This window comes from Gymnoscopelus braueri (assembly GCF_963280865.1).
Source record: "Gymnoscopelus braueri genome assembly, chromosome: 9".
In the NCBI taxonomy this organism is placed as follows: Eukaryota; Metazoa; Chordata; class Actinopteri; order Myctophiformes; family Myctophidae; genus Gymnoscopelus; species Gymnoscopelus braueri.
Window position 1 is genome coordinate 18,380,093 of NC_137610.1, and position 20,944 is coordinate 18,401,036.

Sequence of the window (20,944 nt, forward strand, 5' to 3'; positions counted from 1 at the left end):
GGAGGGGACCTCTCCCTCTCCTCTCTCCCTCTCCTCTCTCCCTCTCCACCCCCCTCTTCCTCTCATCCCCTTCCTCTCTCTTCTCCTCCTCCCTTTGGTTGTGTGGGTTCATGTCCCATCAGTGCATTTGTAATTAACACTGTACAGACTCACGCTCCAGTAAGGCCTGCCATGCACTAACTCCACATCCGGGGACTCGCTCCCCAGAGTTTTCTGTGTCTCCCACTTCGCAGGTCCATGGACTGTTATTACGGACCCCCAGCTGCAGATCAAGAGTGTAACTGCGGACCGGGCCTCTCCATGGAGCACGACTGTGGATTGCTACTATATCATACTATACCACTATACTCTATATTATCTTAACATTCTTATACTATACCACTATATACTATAACATTATTGTTGTATTATAGAATATTATTATATACTATCTTACACTATTACATGTATTATTATTGTTATTTCTACTTCTTGTATTTGCTTGCATCTCCCTCTCTGTCTCTCCCTCTCTTTCTTCCCCCCCCCCCCCCCCGACACGGTTGAGGCAGATGGCCGCCCACACAACTTGTGATTTGACACTTTAATAAAATGTAATTGAATTGAATAAAAAATACAAATATGTTAGAGGATATTAGAGGATATTAGTATATATTAGTATATTTAGTATTTTTCTTTAAAATCTTTATTTTGTTTTCATAGTCATATCAATAAATAAGAAATGAAAGTATACTACGTTGGGCCCATTGATCCAAGCCGCAACACAATCTACTGATTGATCATTTAAATGAATATGCTCTGAAAATGCATGCAGCCCACCCATCTTGGTCAGATGGGTGGGCTGCAAACGCTTTCATGATTTTCAATCATGGGACCTGATCCAGAAAAAAGGTTGAGAATCACTGGTCTAATCACAGCTTCGGCCATATATTGTACATAAACACACTATTTTCCTGTTAATGGCTTTACTGTATGTTTCCATTTTCTCCAAACTCATAAACATTACATTACTGAGCATGCCTGAATAACTGAGTCAATGTTAGCTTGGCATCACTGCGTTTTTTATTAAGTCATGGATATTTGGATTTAATTTGTAAATACATTTTTCTCCAGGGCCTATTTAGGCTAGACTTATCAAATCAATCTGCAGTTTAAATAAAATGCAAAGATATTGCAACTTTAACAACACTAATAATGATATTTAGTGTGTTGGATTACCTACTGTATCTACTACAACTAACCTAAGTTTCAAGTCTCTGCAAGTTGACTTACACACGTACTGACATGAACAGTACCTAATGCCTCAAAAGTCAGAAAAAAAGAAGAAAAAAACACAGCATGCTTTGGAAAACATAAATTCTGCGAAAATAGGCAAACAATCTTAAAAGATTGGAGATCTACAAGCTCACAATGTGTTGCAATTCAGCAAGATCAAAGGGGGTCTCTCTAAACAGGTCTGGTCTTAACCACTTTCAACCTGGCATCACTATTTGGGGCATACATCATATCATAGCAGAAAATAATAACAACACTGTTTTCTCAAGAAATAGCTAAAATAGTAGATCTACAAGCCTACAACATCCCTACAACATCCCTGCAACTCACCGCTGTTCCTAACACTAATAATTCCCCTCACATTTACAGTTGGGACTCTAATACTAATACCCTAACCCAATGATAATAAAATAACAGCTTATTAGCGTTGATATATTATGGAAATAACATTTCAGTTATTACTATTTTGTGGCAATTCATACCAAGAGTTGTAGTCTGTAACAGCCTGTTTCCGTGAGGTTTGCAGGAATAGATGTTATCAAGTGGAAATAAAATGACGGAAGACGCACATATACTCTCTACCACTCAAAGGTGCTACAGTATAGACAACATTCAGCCACATTACAACCCCCTAAAGCTCCAGCCCTAGCCGGGCCCTGGCCCATGATGTTCAAGCCCGGACCAACCCCCAACCCGACAAAGTCTGCATTTCTTTAGCCCAAGACCTGAGAAAGTGCATGTCTCTCTCTGACATCCACTTCCTCTGTTGCGCACAGCCTAAGTATCAGATACAAGCAAACACAGAAACCACACGTCACATACACTACAAAGAGGTAAACTTCTTGTAGTTTTATTAAACATAACTACCAAGTGCCACCCAAAATAAATTCTCATAAGTAAGTATTTAGTAGCCCTACGTCTCATATTGGTCTGACCTACCACCCTCACACCTCATGTATTCTCCTTCTTCACTTCCATTTCTTAGCTGTTCTCAGCTGTAGGGTCCCCCTGCAGGAGGAGCCCTTGGAGCTGCAAGGCGGCATGAGTCCAGAGGAGAGTGGATGTAAAGTGACAGCAGCTGCATGTATTTATAGGCTATCTGACTGGAGAAACGTGCTGCTCACTGTCCAGGCTATTTATAGAGCCTTTTTAACTGATGCCTCCGAGAGTGTAGCGGAGGGGAGAGGAGACGAGATGGCCCCCTGGGGGAAATGACTTACGAGGCTCCCTCATAACTCCTATCCGCCCTCCGTCCATTCAGAGCACGTCCTCCTCTCTCTGCTCCATCCCAGCAGCCATCCCATTCTCATCCCATCCTTTGCCCCCCATCAAACTCCATCCTCCATCCACTCTCTCTCTCTCTCTCTCTCTCTCTCTCTCTCTCTCTCTCATCCCCCCACTTTCTCTTCCAACGAACTCAAGCTCATCCATGTTCCCCCTCCATTCCCCGCCACCCACCCTCACATCCGTCGTCCCAGAGCACGCTCTCTCTCTCTCTCTCTCCATTTGCTTTATACCTATCCATTCCCTCCACCCTTCCCCCATGCCCCTATCCATTTACCTATTTCTTTCAGTCCTATTTCTCATCTCTTGCTCATGTGAAGGAGGCTCTTGTTGCTCTCGCCGTGTCCGTGTGAGGAGAAGCGTCTGCAACACTTCTCCAAATTCCTCCATTTCGCACCACAGCCTCATCCTGTGAAGTGCTCTTCCCGGTGTCAAGTTGACCGGCAGGACAAAACTAAATGGAGCTATAGGGAGGTTCTAGAGCTGGGATGTTTCAAACAGTGGAAGCCTTATGAAACCTTCCAGCCCACAAAACTATCATGATGCCATTTTCACCTCTGAAATATCTTCACTCAATCTGAATTCTCTGTCCTCCTCTTGGCCAGGGCACCACTTTTAATGCACCATTCTATTTGACCTACACAGTCTTCTTTGCAGTGTGTGTGTGCTCACACACGTACGTGTGTGTCTGTTTGTGTACTTGTAGTTGTAGTATAGTGTGTATGTTTGTGTGTGTATACAGTATGTCTTTAAATAGTAGTAGTGTAGTGATTTTTACAGATGTGTGTGTGTGTGTATGTGTTTGTGTGTGCAAATGTTTGCATGTAACACCCCCTACACATACTCCCATAAAATACCCCACCTCAAGACAACAAATGGTTCCTCCAGGATTTGAGTGTGTGCGTACGATAGAGTAAAGTTACGTTTCATTCCTTAGGCTGGTCAAAAGAGTGATGCAACAGCATCAAAAAGGTGATGTAAGCACAACATATTTCTTACAGCTATATGCAGACACACACACACACACACACACACACACACACACACACACACACACACACACACACACACACACACACACACACACACACACACACACACACACACACACACACACACACACACACGTCCTTCAGCGTGACAGCAGCACATTGTGATGCAGAGTGGCGGCTGCTCGTCAAGCTGACAGACTCAGTGACAGCCCAGCAAACTGCGTCCCAGAAATTGGAAGAATCACTGAGTTTATAACACAACAAACCACAACAAAACAGCCAGTAGCTTAGTAGCCCCCCCCCCTCCCCATTTAGCGCTCTGATGCTGTTGTGCCATTCCAATGGTAGTGAGGGAAAGCCTTCTCCCGCGTCTCCCAGACTGCCTCGATCATGAGGACCGGAGTAACTCAGGCTGAACATGTGATACGAACGACACGTCGACCAAGATGGAAGGCAACATCGGGTCGAGACTAGGGAAATGGAACACCATTTAGGAAATCACCATAATACAGACGCACACATCACGCCAAATGGGCAACGGGGAGCCGAGCGGAGCAAGAGTAGCATAATAAAGCGTGGCTAAGGTGGATATAGGCCCAGATCTGTCGTGACGCCTATAAAGCCTTCCTGATGCCGTGTCAGCTCTGCTGGGTGAAAGGCAATTACGGGCGTGTCGTCACTACCTACTCATCACAGAAACAATAACAGGCCCTTTTCATTCCAAAGACGTGTTTGAAGGAGACTATAATTGAAAATGCCCTGTGGCAACTATGCTCCATGTTGCTGGATCTGCCTGTGTCTCGCTTCCCTTCTCAACGGGAACAGAGCCTGCAGTGTTGAAGCTCAGCCAATCCCCGTCACCTCAACTGTCACCTTGTCACTCTAATACACTGCTGCAACAGGCTGAGAAAGGTGGAGAGAGAGAAAGAGAGAGAGATGGGGGAGGGTGAAACCACCTGAGAGATAGAAAGCGAAGAGAGCACATTAAGGACACAGGGAACAGAGAGAGAGAGGGAGAGGGAGAGGGGGGGGTGCAGGAGGAGAGGAGAAGGAGGAGAGGATCAGATGAAGGAGCCAGACAGAAGAGAGCAAGGCAACAGGAAAAAAAGAGTGAGAGAGAGAGAGAGAGAGCAAACGAGAGAGACTCAGGAACCATGCAGCTGTGGGAGTGTGCTAAACAATAACGTCTGTGTCAATGGCTCAACACGTCGGCCGAGGACATCCAGGGTGGTCGCACCGCTGCCCATTATGAAAACACTCAAACATATCGGAAGTGCCATCTGATTCAGTGTATTCACTGTATTTTAGCTCCATGTCCTGTGCGTCACAACACACCCAGTAGCATGAAAGGTTGTGGGCCATTGAACTGCAGAACTTGCAACACAACACAACACAAAGGGACCAGAGGCCATTTAGCAAACAGCATCAGGGAAAAACACAGCGAGCCAGCCAGGCCTGCAATTAGATCCGTCTGAATGGAAGCAATGAGTATCACAATGAACACAAATGTGTCAACGATCAACCGATTCTGTTGCTGCGCAGATGTCAGATGAAAGGAGTGATGATGAGTATAGTCTGTGGAGACGACCGTCAGAGCTGCTCTCTAGAGAAGCTGATTCACAGGGCTTTGCTCTGTGTATCGACAGCAAGGAGAGCTGGAGGGGATGGCATCTCTTCAATGTCGATCACAGCAATGACATGGTCGCCCTACGGGCAGACGCGGTGCGCTGGAAACGCTTATACCCTGCGTGCAAGGTGTATTCAACAGCAGTACACGGCAGAATCCTGTGTTCATATAATATTATATAATGCTCATATTGTTGTATGTAATTCAATAATAATAATAATGCAAGGATTCAAGTGAGAGCGGTGCCCGCCACCGAGTCGTTCTGATATGCGGTGTCCAGAACCGCAGATCCGACCGATATGTCCATATATGGGAATATATGGATATCCAGTTGTTCCAATATACAGGGTATGACATCAGGGATCTCCATATATGGGCATAAAAGGGACACAGGTCGAAACACCCAAAGAGAGATCTCCATACATGGGCAAAAAAGGGTCACAGACAGACGTGTACAAAGTCCCCTAAACTATGACTCGGACATATTGGTCGGATTGGCGGTGCGACGTAGGAGTTCGGGGCCCCATAGCATAGCGGCCCGAACTCGAGATGTGAGGGTTGTGTAGCGGCCCGAACCTCTAGTGATTTAAAAGACGATCCAAATTTGGCTTAGCCAAAGGTAGAGTAGGTAATAGTCTAGGGCAAGTGGGGTCTGGGGCCCCCCAGGAGTCCTTGAGGGGGTTCCAGGGGGTCCCCAGCAAAATTGTTAATATAGCATCAAAATCACTTTAACCACTATCGGCTATAATTTGAAAATAGCCAAAAGGATCTTGAAAATGTTACTAAAAAACATTTTAACAACACAAATCTTGTATGCGGGTCCCCGGCACAAAACGTTTTCAGATGGGGTTCCGTGGCCAAATACATGTTAATTTTGGGGTCCTTGACATGAAGACGTTTGAGACCCACTGGTCTAGGGGCTTGGATAGCGAAAGCCCTCCCCCTTGGTAACTAGGCGTGTTCTTTGGACCTAATATTATATACTAGTCCATACCCACCATTTCCACCCACCGTCCATCCGGGCTATGGGACTGTAACCACGACTATAGATCCCATTGCCTGTGAGGGCTGTTCACAAAAACGGTAATCAACAGCTAATTTGGAAAAAGTTAAAACATTGGCTTCGTCACTGTCTTCATCTGCCAATGGTCAATGCCTGTGTCCAAGTTCAGATCAATTGGTCAACCCACTGAGGAGGAAAATGCGGATCAGACAGAATGACGGAAAGAGGTTTCTTAATTGCGAACGCGCGTTCGCTTCCCGCGTTCGCGCGTCTTACTTGTTTATAGTAGGATTATAGTAGGATAGTAAGATAGTAGAATGGTACTATAATATTGGTAGTATATGGTATATTATTATATCTCTACAGTGTATGTATACCTTGTGCATGTGTGCGTGCGTGTGTGTGCGTGTGCATGTGCGTGTGTGTGTGTGTGTGTGTGTGTGTGTATGCATGTGTGTTCATACGCACACTGCACATGCATGCTGCTGTGCAAGTTTTGCGTTGTGTGTGTTTTGCGTTACTGTCTACCGAGTGCTGAAGGGGGCAGGGCGTCACGGAAATGCAAGAGACAAGAAGGTGGTTGCCTTGGAAACCTCAGACTGAGAGCTCGGTGGTCGGACAATTGAGGCAGAGAAGGAGAGATAGAAATATTTAAAAGAAGAAAGAAAGGAACTGCCGAATGTATGCTACAAATACACGCGAGGGATACATCCTTCGATTAGGGAAAAAGAACCAGAACAAAAAAATATTATGAGAAAGGGACAGAGACAGAGAGGAAGAGAGGCAGACATTACTAGAGGGTAGCACATGGAATCTGTATGCTGGTCAATACCCATGGTGCCCACTGGCTTAGCGGTCCAGGCGCATACGACATATAGGCTCTAATGCAGTCTGACAGCGTGTTGCAAGTATGAATCCCGATCCCGACGACCTTTGCTGCGTGTCACTCCCCATCTCTCTCTCCCTGTTTCCTGTCCTATCTTCACTGTTATACTATCAATAAAGGCAGAAAAGCCCAAAGAAATATATATATTTTTATTTGTAATACCCATGATGCACTGCACTGCACAAAAAAATAGTTTAGACATCATTTTTGGAGACGTTTAGGTCATGGGTTTGATGTGGTCAAGGTTAGGATCTGAGGGGGGGTCGGTTAGTGACTCAGATTGCACTTTGTTCAGTCGTGCAATGCATGCTGGGTATCGTCGCGCTAGCCTGTCTATACGGATGCTTGACCTTTCAAGTCAAAGGCCAGACAACACAGAAAGACACAGAGAGAGATTGAAGACGCACAGAGACTGAGACGGCGATGATGTTGGATGGAAAGATGGGCGAAAGATGGAAATGTCGAGAGAGAGTGAGAAAGTGAGAGAGAAAGTGAGATAAAGTGAGATAAAGTGAGTGAGTGAAAACGTGAGAGAGAGAGAGAGAGAGAGAGAGAGAAATGCTGGAAGTGGAGCAGGGCCGACTCACAGGGTACGGTGCGGAGGTAGAGATTGTCTCGAATGATCTGCTGATGGTCGTGGTCCACGGAGCCCTTGGAGAAGCGCAGGTTGAGGTAGTGTCGCAGGTCCTTGTCGACCACACCGCCTAGACACACACACACAAAAGAGAGACGTTAAGAAAGAGCTTCATTAGGTATCCTCCCTTTAACACACTGACAGTCTCACTTGAATCAGTTTCATTACACATCGATCCTCGCACGGTCGAGAGCCAAACAACAAAGGTCAAAACACACACACACACACACACACACACACACACACAGAGACCAGGGTAATGGTGTACACCAGAGGTCCCCCCAGGGCCTGACATGCCGTGTCAGCAAGTTGTATGTGTGTGTGTGTGTGTGTGTGTGTGTGTGTGTGTGTGTGTGTGTGTGTGTGTGTGTGTGTGTGTGTGTGTGTGTGTGTGTGTGTGTGTGTGTGTGTGTGTGTGTGTGTGTGTGTGTGTGTGTGTGTGTGTGTGACAAAAGGCCTACAGAGAGAGGACAGAGCCTTGGCCCACCTCATATCCATCTCTGCTGATCGCCTGCTACACAGGCTGTCCACCCGCCTCCCTATCAGCTCAGATAGTCCCTGAACCGCAACACAATCCAAAAAGCATTCAAATGCAATGACAAGACTACAACAGGAGTCACCACCATATCTGCACCACACACACACATCCTGTACTATAATGTCCATGAATAGTTTCTCCTCCCCTCTTCTCCCACCAGGGAAGCCCAGGAGGTTCGCGGAGGAGGAGAACTTGTTCTCCACGCAACATTCTGTATGCAAGAATACACTGTATCACATTCAGCAGCGGGGGGGCGGGGGGCAGGGGGGTGCACTAACATGCCGTGCATTTACAAATGGCAACCATGTATTTTTGGCTCATGCGTGTTCTCTCTATCTCGTGGCAAATTGACGATGTTTGGGCCGATTTGATTAAAACACTGGCTGCCCTTGAAGGAGGTATGTGCCGTGTGGCCTTTCCTTCGAGATGAAATCCTTCCTGCGGTTGATTACTATGCACAGAGAGATGTGGTGTACCGTGCAAACACACAGGCAAATACCGGCAAAAAAAAGGAAAAGAATAAATGCCACCGACACCGGCTTCATCCCTGCTGTGAGCCTGTAATGCTTGCTTTGTCCTTAGGAATAACATCTTATGTAAAACTGACTGACACCATTTTAGCTAGTAGGCTGTAAAGCACTGTGCTGAATTCCATCACAGACAGCAGGGGTGAGAAGAGGAGACGGCAGAGGAGAGGCAGAAAACAAAAGGAACACACAAAAAAAATCCATGGGTAACAATATATTAGCGCTGTCGCAGTGTTCAAATCAACACAGGTGAAAAAAACATGCACATCACACTGTCATCGCCTAGTCACACGTTATTTATCTCTGCCATGCACAGACACTGAACATACATGGATACAAGATGACACTGTCAACACACACACACACACATACACACACACACACACACACACACACACGGAGAGCGAGACAGAGAGAGAGAGACGGGGAGAGAGAGAGAGAGAGAAAGAAAGAGACATAAAGCAGTGCAGTCCGAGCACCTCAGCAGCAGCTGGCCCAGATGCCTGTAAATGAGGTCCGTCCAGGTCTGCTCAGGTCCGTTCAGATACCCATCCACAGGCAGCCTGTCCTCCCAGGCGTCCTCTAGCCTCGCACCCGACCGCCGCGCATCCTCCTCTGGCTCGTCCACCCTCTACGCCCCCCCCTCTCAAACCTCTGCTCCAGCACACAGACCACCGACACCAGCCGATTTAATTCCACAGAATAAGATGGAGATGGGGGAAGGGTGAGACTCGGAGAGAGAGAGGGAGAGAGAGAGACCGAGTGAGACGCGGAGAGATACTGAGGGATGACGACTGTCGGTAGACAACAGAGGGGGGAAAAAAAAGAGATGTGCTAGTGGGGAGCCGGGCTCCAGCCAGACTGCCAGCTGATTGGCTAGGACGCTTCCACAGTCCTGCAGCGCCCTCTATCCGCTGATGCTGGCACTACTGCTGGTGTGTGTGTGTGTGTGTGTGTGTGTGTGTGTGTGTGTACTATGATTTATAAGGTGATGTCCCCAGAGAAATTAGATTTTAGAGATAGATTAGATACAGGTGAAGTGTCTGTGTCTCAAAGCATTTGCGTAAATGACTGTAAATGAAAATGTTTCGTACATTGCGTGTGTGGGTGCGTGCGTGCCTGCGTGCATGTACTTTTCCAGATGCTGTACTGACACTTACTAACAGACAGCTACTCTCTTCCCACCAGATGCTCTCTCTGGTTGACCTTGTGTAAACATCAACTGACTAGAGATAAACACTGGGAAACAGCAGTGGCATATGTCAAAGAGAATTCACAAACTCTCACTCACTCACACACACACACACACACACACACACACACACACACACACACACACACACACACACACACACACACACACACACACACACACACACACACACACACACACACACACACACACACACACACACACACACACACACACACACACACAGCTGCAGATGTCAATGAGGAGGCCTTGAGAGCAGTCTTGGGCCAGATTTCTAGACTGTAAAAGCCTGAGCATTAAATCAATTCTGAGAGAGAATAACAATTTACCCAAATGTGTTGTCTCCAATATTACACTTTCACATGTCTCAAGAGCAGAAAAATGCAGACAAAAAAGTATTACCTCAATGTTTGAGATGGAGACAAGATAGTGAGTTAAGTCTCAGAGTTCGGTCAGTAAGGCTTTACTGTCAAAATTGAATGAACCACTTTCAACTGTTTTGGTCATGTCATTATAGTTAAATCTACCAGCAGATCTACAAGCTCACAATGCTCACATTGGCTATTTTCCTTTTCGGTCATACAAATAAGCATGTACATGGATAACACATTATAAGTAGATAACAGTGAATGATCATATCAAGAATATAAACCTCCGAGTGTTCATTTTAGAAAGCAGTCATAGCCAATTGGAATGGAATCTGCTAAATCTGACTGATACATCTTGATCACATGACTCCAGAGATGTACTGATTTCTGTGAGTTTTGGACAAAATTTGTGCTTTGAAGTCATCATCATCAGCGGCTGGGTTGGACTGGATTCTCACTATGGCTTTCTTCACCGGGAGCGGTCCATGGCCATCTCATGATCGATGCCGAGTGCTTTCATGTCAGCCAACACGGTCGTCTGCCAGGTCTTCTTAGGCCGGTCAGTGGGTCTTGTCCCCTCCAAGTTAATCGACATTACTTTCTTCACCCAATCATTCTCTTCCTTCCTTACAACGTGTCCGTACCATCGCAGTCTGCCTCTCCTCACCACATCCACTATGGTCTCCACTCCCATCTTCTGTCTCAGCTCTGCACGGGCCATTCTCTCCCTCAGTGACACACCGCATATCCATCTGATCATCCTCATCTCCGCTCTGTTCAGCTTCTCTTCACCCTCAGGGCCCATGTCTCGCTTCCATACGTCATGCCACTTCTGTAAAAATTCCCTGCCATTTCACTTTGAAGAAAACGTGAAATGGCGGAATATCTAGTCCGGCACAAATGGCTGTGGCCTATATGTGGAGTTGCGCTGTGATCCAAGGAATCCATTTTGATTGTGTGACCTAGGGTTCAAGAGTTATAGACCAAAACATGAAGCGGGCTGTTAATTTTCTATGACATCATTGTACGACGAGTATAAAATTAAGTGGTTAATCTGACAAATTTACGTGATTATTAAAAAATCGATTAGATTTTTTTTCACATCCATTCGTTGATACATACAAACAAAAATGTTAATAAAAAGTGAAAAGTTTGGAAATCGAAAAAGTAATCGAATTAATAATCACTAAGAAAATAATTGTTAGTTGCAGTCCTAGATTCAATAGATTCCAGTGATTCAAGATTCAAGAAGGATACAGGTATAGGCAGCAAAATGTCAGTGTGGCATGTTCCACAAGACTGTGCTACATGCAACATGCATGTGGGATGAGCAGCGCAGCCGAGTATGTGGGTTGCACTCATGAAAAATGTTAAACACAGGGTACACGGGGTACCTGGGGGTCACTGTGTCTCTCCATTGGATCCCACTCTAACAGACCTCCAGGCAATAAGGGGCCATTCCACTAATCTTATCCAAGGGACAGGCCTTCATATTCCCATACACCTGCTGGCCTGAGTCCCTCTGTTTTTATGGAGGTTTTTCCCCAGAGAGGGGCGAGGGGAACAGCAGGACGTCCTGTGCTCTGTGTCTCCCCATAGGATCCCACTCTTTTTTCTTTAAAGATATTTTTTTTACACATGGTAATGGTCAATGGCTGTGTGCAAATGCAGATCAATTGCTCCAGCCACTGAGGAGAACCGGGCAGAAGAGAGTTTGGGCACAGACAGACAGACGCACAGAGCTTTGTAGAATTATAGGATGATGATGTAGGTGATACGTATGTCTATCAAATGTGGTTTTACTGAAAGGCAATCAAAGGCTAGAGCTTAGAAAACAAACGTCGGGTGCATGGTTTCCATGTTAAATCCCCACAGTGGGCTGTTGCCAGAATTTGCGAGAGGAATAAGCAACCAGGTCTATGAAAACAAGCCCAAAAGAAGCGACTATAATAGGCCACATGAGCACTTCAAACCTTAACCAAAGCATATTTATATATGTTGGCTATTTGAAAATAGTCGATCTACAAGCTCACAACCGTTCTACCATTATTTACAAGCAACTTTACAGAAAAACAAGCCCAATGTGGCTTATAATAAGCAGAACTGGCAACACTGCAGACAGGGAGAGAGGAGAGGTAAGATTGCATTGGGTATAAAGGCTTGCGCAGTCTTCTCTATTGGTTTTATTATTGTAACGCCCAAACCAAACCTATGCATGATGTAACGGGTAGTGCGGGTGTTTTGAGGGTAAGGCAGGTGTCCCAAAATAGCAACTTTTGCGGGGGAACGCCCCTTGCCCAGTTCTAAATAAAAAATTAGTGGGTTTAGCCAGTTCGGCCCTTTATAGAGCCCTAAAGGTCCTTACACACCGGCGAATATGCGAATATACGCAAAATTCGGACTCGTTCCGAATAATTAAAAGACGCTTTTTCGCTTCGCGAAACTGATGTGGACGCTTGCATTGACTGTATAAGGTTTAAAAAAAAAACGTATTTATTCGCATGAAGAATTCGCCCCGGTGTGTAAGGACCTTAAGTGCCCAGACCGCTAGGCCAGCGGTCCGGGCCAGGATCCTACTCTAACAGACCTCTATTATCTGTTATGGGGAAACACGGGCACCCCCCAAGTACCCCATGTACCCCCAGGTACTTTACAACGGTATAAAATGTATTGCCAAGAAGCATTGTTACAACAGAAAAACAATCTACCAAACACAAATGTCTTAACTTGTGCTATGTTTAGATACACTTATATATAAGATTCACAGCCCAATAAGAATTGAGATCCTTCATACGTTAGTTTAGATAACATATACATTTCACCATTATTATAGGCTTAACCTTAAATAATCCCTCTTCAAATTGGTAAACGTCCAAGATACATCCACAGTCCACACTTCCACTTTCAAGGTGGAGTCACTGGGCTGCGGGCCCACGTCAACAGAGGCTTCAAGGTGCTCCATACTCCCATGCCTATTCTGGGAACCTATTTGACCCTTTCTGCTTAATCCGTGAGTGTGTGTGCGTGTGTGTGTGTGCGTGTGCGTGCGCGTGTGCGTGTGCGTGTGTCACGTCCAATGATGAAGTAAAGGGACCAACACATTTTTCATCTTTGGAGCATGACCCAGTGTGTGGACTTTATTCTCTTTGGATTCTGACCTCAGCTCAGCACCTGCTTTTTAGTGAGTGGATGTGCGTGCTCTATTGTTTGTTTCTCTGTGTGTGTGTGTGTGTGTGTGTGTGTGTGTTAGTCTGCACGTACGTGCATGCGTGCGTGCGTGCGTGCGTGCGTGCGTGCGTGCGTGCGTGCGTGCGTGCGTGCGTGCGTGCGTGCGTGCGTGCGTGCGTGCGTGCGTGCGTGCGTGCGTGCGTGCGTGCGTGCGTGCGTGCGTGCCCTTTTGGTCTGTGGGTGGAGGAGGAGAATGGATGGGTGTGTTATGTCTATTATAAAAAACGTATTCTTTGTTGTATTATATATTTTTCATAATACACATTTTGGATGCTACTAATTTACTAGTGCAATTGTTTTGTGAAAGCTGAATGTATTGAAAATCCAATAAACAAAATAAATAATGAATAAAAAAATAAATACAAAATCTGTTATTCACGGCAACAGACACCCTCGTACAATAAAGTATGACTGTCTTAAGAGCCATTCACACTGGGCACTAGAACTATAAAAATATAGTTTTAAAAATCGTCAAATGGAGTGGCAGGGTTCACACTGACTATAAAAAATACAATGGGGAACGATATAGTTATAGTTAGTTATAGTGCTCAGTGTGAATGGCGCTTTAGGGTTTAGACTAGAGGTGGGATACCCGACCAAAACCCTTCCCTTTGTATTAGGAGAAAAAGGAGAAAAAAAAACATAGTGAGTCCCGCATAGATGTAGCCTGGGTCGAGACCATAGACCCCACCCACTCACTCAGTATGATAATCAGGCTTGCATAGATGGTGAGTTTAATGCATTCTTTTAAAATAATATGAGTCTCAGACGCGGGACACACAGCTATAAACATGACCCAGGGTGACGGACTGTCTTGACAACGAAATAACGCAAGTCAACAGAGTCACAACACACGTGCGCACGCACACACACACACACACACACACACACACACACACACACACACACACACACACACACACACACACACACACACACACACACACACACACACACACACACACACACACACACACACACACACACACACACACACACACACAAATAAGCATGAGATAGGTAAACCCATGGCAATGCACAGTGAGACATAAGCACTGGAAGAGACAGCAATGACAACATGTCAAAACACACACACACTCAAGATGTCACATAACAAGACAATAGAAACTTGAGAAACCTAAAACTCCTCCACAGTCCACACAAACACATACTGTACACAGAAAAAAAACAGAGAATTAATTGAACTCAACTTCCATCTCAAATGATACCACCCAAGCTGCAGTAACTACGGTGGCAGGGTTTGCCGGTTGAAGTCTGGGTTTTGGTGTGTGTGTGTGTGTGTGTGTGTGTGTGTGTGTGTGTGTGTGTGTGTGTGTGTGTGTGTGTGTGTGTGTGTGTGTGTGTGTGTGTGTGCATATGCGTGTGAGAGAGAGAGAGAGAGAAAGACAGTGTGGAGGGGTGTACTGATTGGTTGTCATGGAGAAGCAGACAACTCTAGGAGAGAACATCAGATCAATAAATACTGCACACAGCTGGCCCTGTACTCCTACAAGAGGTCGCACACAGCTGGGAGAATGGCAGCACAGCAGGCTTCGATTTACTGTAGCATGCATTGTCCAATACACGCTTCTCACATGCACATACACACAGGATTCTCTAGCTGCCTCACCCAAGACAAGTGCATTTATTGGCAGCAACAAAACAACATACCGTTTCTCTTCTCTCTACCCTCTTTCTAAATTCAACAATCATTTTAAGGCTACAACTAGTATTTTCTTAGCAATTATTGCTATTGATGATTTTTTTATACATATACATATATATATATATATATATATGTATATATATATATATATATATATATATATATATATATATATATATATATATATATATATATATATATATATATATATAGGTTAATGATATATTATACTTGTCATGCAACGGTGTCACACAAAAATAGCTTAAATAGCTGATCACATTACATCGCTACCAGCTCAGCACATTACATCGCGACACGTTGTGAACGTCACAGATCGGCTATTTTTGCTACTGTATTCAGAAAATAATAATTGCAATCAATTATATTGATTAGTTTGATTAACTCCTGCAACACTACCCAGGTGTATTTCTTGGCAGTAACAAAACAACATACTGCTCTCCACCCCTCCCCCTTTCTAAATTCAACAATCACCATTGTTTATTCTTTTTTCTTCTCCTCCCTTGAAGATTTTGCCCTGTTAATTACCTGTCTTTCTTTCACAGTTTCTTTTTTCCCCGCTCACTCCTAGCACCCAGCACACACACACACACACACACACACACACACACACACACACACACACACACACACACACACACACACACACACACACACACACACACACACACACACACACACACACACACACACACACACACACACACACACACACACACACACACACACACACACACACACACTCTCAATCTCCCCTTGAACATATTAATTTCCTACTCTGTCTCTCTCCAGTGGTTCGTTTAAGACTTTGCCCTGAATTGACCTGGTCTTGTTTCTCTTGTTTTATAGTTTCAATTAGACACAGGCAGTTTAAGTTGGCCTCAGAAGTGTAGGTGTGTGTGTGTGTGTGTGTGTGTGTGTGTGTGTGTGTGTGTGTGTGTGTGTGTGTGTGTGTGTGTGTGTGTGTGTGTGTGTGTGTGTCTGTGTGTGCCGCATGTGCATCGATGATTTCTTTATGTCCCAAATTCTACTGCCTGTGGGAGTTGTACAGTTTTGCAGAGCATTAGGCAGTGCAGCAGATGAAGTATCTGTTTCGTAGACCTAATGGTATTATTACAGCAGGCACCGCTGCCCATTATTATTAGTAAATGACGGATCCTCTCTCCTAAAGGTCTTCATATTGATCTCTCCTCTCCTCAGACTGGTCTTAATGATGATGTTTCCTCCTGATTCCTCACATCTCTCTTTGTAGTGTGGTAATCAAGGCCAAACGCACACGTTTTACATGCTCCGCCGAGAGGAACAAGGCCAGACGCTACAAATGAGGCATCAAGATGTGAGGAGAAGCATCTGGCGGCATCGCCAGCCCTAATATGCCTCCTTAAGGTCTTTCAGGAGCACGCAAGGCATATGACTTCTGCTTCCTGCAATCACATCTCATCTCTGTGTTGATGAGATAAATGTTGATGGTTGATTGGTGGCAGTGAGTGTGTGCGTGTGCGTGTGCGTGTGCGTGTGCGTGTGCGTGTGCGTGTGTGTGTGTAGTTGGTTTTCAGTTGTGACTAAAGCCTAATTTATACTTCGTCATACAAAAATAGCAGATTTTCACCGAGTGCCGCCGTTGTGCAACAAAGTACTGTATGAATTAAGCTTAAGCTCTCCAAGTTCCTGCACTTTCTCTCTGTCAGGACGAATGAGTCGGATGAGTCTTAATGATCCAGGCAAAGAAGCAGAGCGACAGACTGGCAGCAAAGCTAGAAACGGTATCAAACTTTGGCGAGAAGACAAGTGTGTGTGCTTGTCTGTATGTGTGCGAAAAGAGGAGACTCTCACACAGATATAGAGGAACGAAGAACTGGAAAGAGGGAGAGGCAGAAAGTGAGAGATAGAGAAAGAGAGAGTGAGAGAAGCTGAGAGTGAGAGGGAGGCAGAGGGAGGCTGGAAAGAGAGAGAGAGAGAGAGAGAGAGAGAGAGAGAGAGAGAGAGAGAGAGAGAGAGAGAGAGAGAGAGAGAGAGAGAGAGAGAGAGAGAGAGAGAGAGAGAAGGCGCACAGGGTGAGAGAAAGAGGCGGAGTGTTAGAGGCTGACAGTAAGAGATAGAGGCAGAGAGTGAGAGAGAAGGAGTATACATAGAAATACTGTACATATGAACAGAGCAATACCTTTAATTACATTTGAATAAACTGCTGCTATTTGTCGCAAAGATTTTATACCAAGTGAATGCAAAACATTGAAATACTGCTGTCAACTTTCAAAAGTTTATACCAGCTAACCTTTTCTACAGTATATGTACATTGCAACTCTTCGCTCTATGTTGCAATGTAACACAGCTCTGTTTACACTTTTATTTATTCCCATTTATATTTTATATTTAATTATACATACATTGTTTTTGTTTTGATTGTTTTGTTCCACTTTTGCTTTGGCAATGTAAACGTATGTTTTCTCATGCCAATAAAGCTCCAATGAATTGAAAAAATTTAATTGAATTTTTTGTGAGAGAGAGGCAGATAGTGAGAGAAAGAGGCAGAAAGTGAGAGAGACAGAGTGAGAGAGAAAGAGGCAGAGAGTGAGAGAGACAGAGTGAGAGCGAGGCAGAGTGATAAAGAGACGCAGAGAGTCATAGAGAGAGGGTGTGTGTAGACAAGGGCAGGGCCCGTCTACAGGGGATAACGTGGAGGGTTAACACCGGCAGGGTTCATTTCTGCTTAATATTGAAAATTAATAAACGGTCGAGGTTACGGCCGAGAGGGGACCACCCTCTGATCACTGTAATGACTGTTCCAAAGCTCCGTTTGGCTGCTGTGGTCTGATAGCCTAATATAGTCTGTCTGAGGTGATTAAGGGGCTGTTCACTCAGCGTTAAACCCGACCAAAGTGAACCGAACTGGTCTGGGCTGGACTGTTCTGAACTGATTGCCCCATTCCATTGCCCCTCACGCTGTGCTGGGATTAATTACATGGCAGGGAATATTCTGCACACAGTGGGATAAAGTCAACAGGAACGTGCCATCGATTGTATCTTAATTATTCAAGCAGAGCAAGACGTCAGTTTTGTCTCCATGGCCTGCAGCCAGTTTCACTTGGTAAAGGCAGCAGGTTAGTCATCTCTTGTCCATCACAATCAGAGAGCAATCTTGGCTGGACATGATTTATATTCATCATGGATGGCTGGTTTTCATTTGAGTGCTGATGATGGCCGCTGCGATAAATTAGATTGAGGTTGTTGCATGAGGTGTGCTGGCTGTTCTTTCTTTTTTTTTAGTTGACGTACAGGGCTACAGCATCCATACCCTTTGAGAGACTTTCATATTACTGAGCTTTTGAATGCTTTTTGAATCGGACACAAGAAAATTGGTCAGGTGACTAATCCTCAGCAGTCTTGTGGGATTACAATACACATATTTAATACAAGTACACAGTATAGGCCTATAACTAGGAAATAATAACTTATTTTATATATTATTTATTTAATCTAGCAAGCCAGCCACATGTTGGGTACCAGTTGTTAACCCACAGACCAATATACAGTACAATAAGCCTAATACACATATTATGAAAAATATGTTTTGTTTTTTTCTTTTGATTAAAAATGGTGGCAGTGATAGCAGCAGTTTGTTATTTCATCTATTTTCACTTCAACCGATAAATTCATCTGTCACACTTGTGAAATAACACCATGGATTCCAATTTGTCCTTGCCCTCTTTGCTCATTGCAAGTCGCTCATTATATCTTTTGTCAAAAATTTGCCTTCATATCATTACCTTTACACAGATCTCTGATGAGTACAGTACAGTGCTGAAACCATGAGCATTACTTTAATCACATGCATCCTTGCATCCCTATTCTGGGCATGTCCATAAAAGGCGAATAAACAGGCACATACACTGCTAATTTATTTATTTATTTTTTAAAACATTATATATTGGATGTGCAGGTCGATATGAATGTATGTACTGTATGACCAAGGTACTTCAAATCAGGCTGTATTATTGCTGGCTGGTTATACACTGTAATGTTTATGTTTTTGTGTTATTGTTTTAATTGATGTGTCTGATAATCCCATGTGGGATGGGTCAAGAAATTGTCCGTCGTCCGGACACGGAAAATCTAATATTTATTCATTCATACACTCGGGCGAAAACAGAGTGTATAGTACAGTGAAAATAGGTGCAAAATAGCAGATATACAAGCTCACAAATGTGTCGCAATGTAGATATGCTGCCTATTTCCGCTATTTGAGTATTGATTGAGTAAACCCTGTAAGTATATAGGGTTTAATTGGTTAATTCTCAGAGTAAAATGATGATCAATCAGGGTTTTACTGTGTAGTTACAGTAGTAGATTGCTCAATATCTGAATTAGGTCTGCAATGAATGAATAACGGCATGGTAGCAATCACGGTACACTGAGATGGTGCTGAAGTTACAAAGAATCATGGAATTTCTCCCCAAATAAGATTACACTTTTTCTGGAAGCCAATACCACCAGGGGAGCAAGTGCAATCCACAGCCCCAGTCCTTCTAGAGATTGCCGAGGTGCTTGAGGGGAACAACTGCCATGATCAGATTTCAGAACAAAAGTTCAGATTGAGTTCTAAGGACACTTTGTAACATCCTAATTGCTCCAGAGGAGCATTTTCAGCACCAGGGACAGAAATAGCTGCTTGAAAATAAGATAAACTGTCATCACTCTATAGGAGTGGCTTTCAAACTTTTTGTGCCCAAGGCACACCAGCGGCCAAGTCAAAATCTCAAGGCACACCTGTATTCATAGTGAAAATCGCCGATCTACAAACTCACAATGTGTCACAAACGTGGATACCTTGTGAGCTATGTTTTGCTCATTTTAGAAAATGTGTTAAAGGAAAATGTAAAGACAAAATTAAACTTTTCACCTATAATGCCCAAAATAGGGACACCAGATTGAAAGTAAAAATATTTTAGGATATAAAATGTGCCTGTGTATTGGGAAGTGAGTACTGATATAGTAAATTAAAAGATAATTCATGGCTTTTTGTATAGTTGTATATTGTAGCAATTCATGCCAATAAAGAATTAATTTGAATTGAATATTATAGTAATAATGTGTGTGGGTTGTCACAAAATCCCAAGGCACGTAGTTTGGGAACCACTGCTTTGGAAGGTCAAACACCCAATTATAACACTCAAAAAATATCTCTTCCCAACTTTGCAAAACCAATCAGCTGCCCTACACCTACAGAACTGTAGTGGTGGGGGGGAGGGAAGGAAGTCACTCAAGGCCATCTAGTCAGTCGCTTTGCTGTGACTAGACTCCTGGTGTCCTCTATTGGTGGGAAGCATAAACTACACCAGAGTCATTGATCAGGAATGCAAATCGAGCACTTGAATAAAGCCCATGAGATTTCCCTCCATTTGACCAGCTTGCCGCGTGGTGTCGCTATGAAAAACGACTCCCTCTGCGTCGCAAATTTCCCCAAAACCATTCATAATAATAGTCTGACAATCAAATCAAATCCTACTGTTTTGCATTACTCCTCAAACTTTGCTTCATTGAAGGTGATACTGCGTCCAACAGCTGTATCCAAACACCAAGTGGGTGAGGACAAAAGATATCGTATCAGGATTGACGCTGCTGAGCCTTTCATTGCCGGCAGCCATTCACCAGGTCCCTTTCACTACCCTAGTTACACTGTAAAATCCTGAG

General features: G+C 44.3%; 1 protein-coding gene across 3 annotated transcripts in view; it reads right to left on the bottom strand.

Annotated features, from left to right (window-relative positions):
• LOC308091468 (membrane-associated guanylate kinase, WW and PDZ domain-containing protein 2-like) overlaps positions 1–20,944 on the bottom strand; it is a 99,186-nt gene that overhangs the window by 68,273 nt on the left and 9,969 nt on the right. For 2 of the 3 annotated variants that reach the window (XM_080437093.1, XM_080437092.1), the window contains exon 2: positions 7,652–7,768. In XM_080437093.1, coding sequence (XP_080293219.1) covers positions 7,652–7,768 — 117 coding nt within the window. Of the gene's footprint in view, positions 1–7,651; positions 7,769–9,242; positions 9,382–20,944 lie in introns of those variants that run through there. The other variant, XM_080437094.1, reaches the window with a different exon arrangement.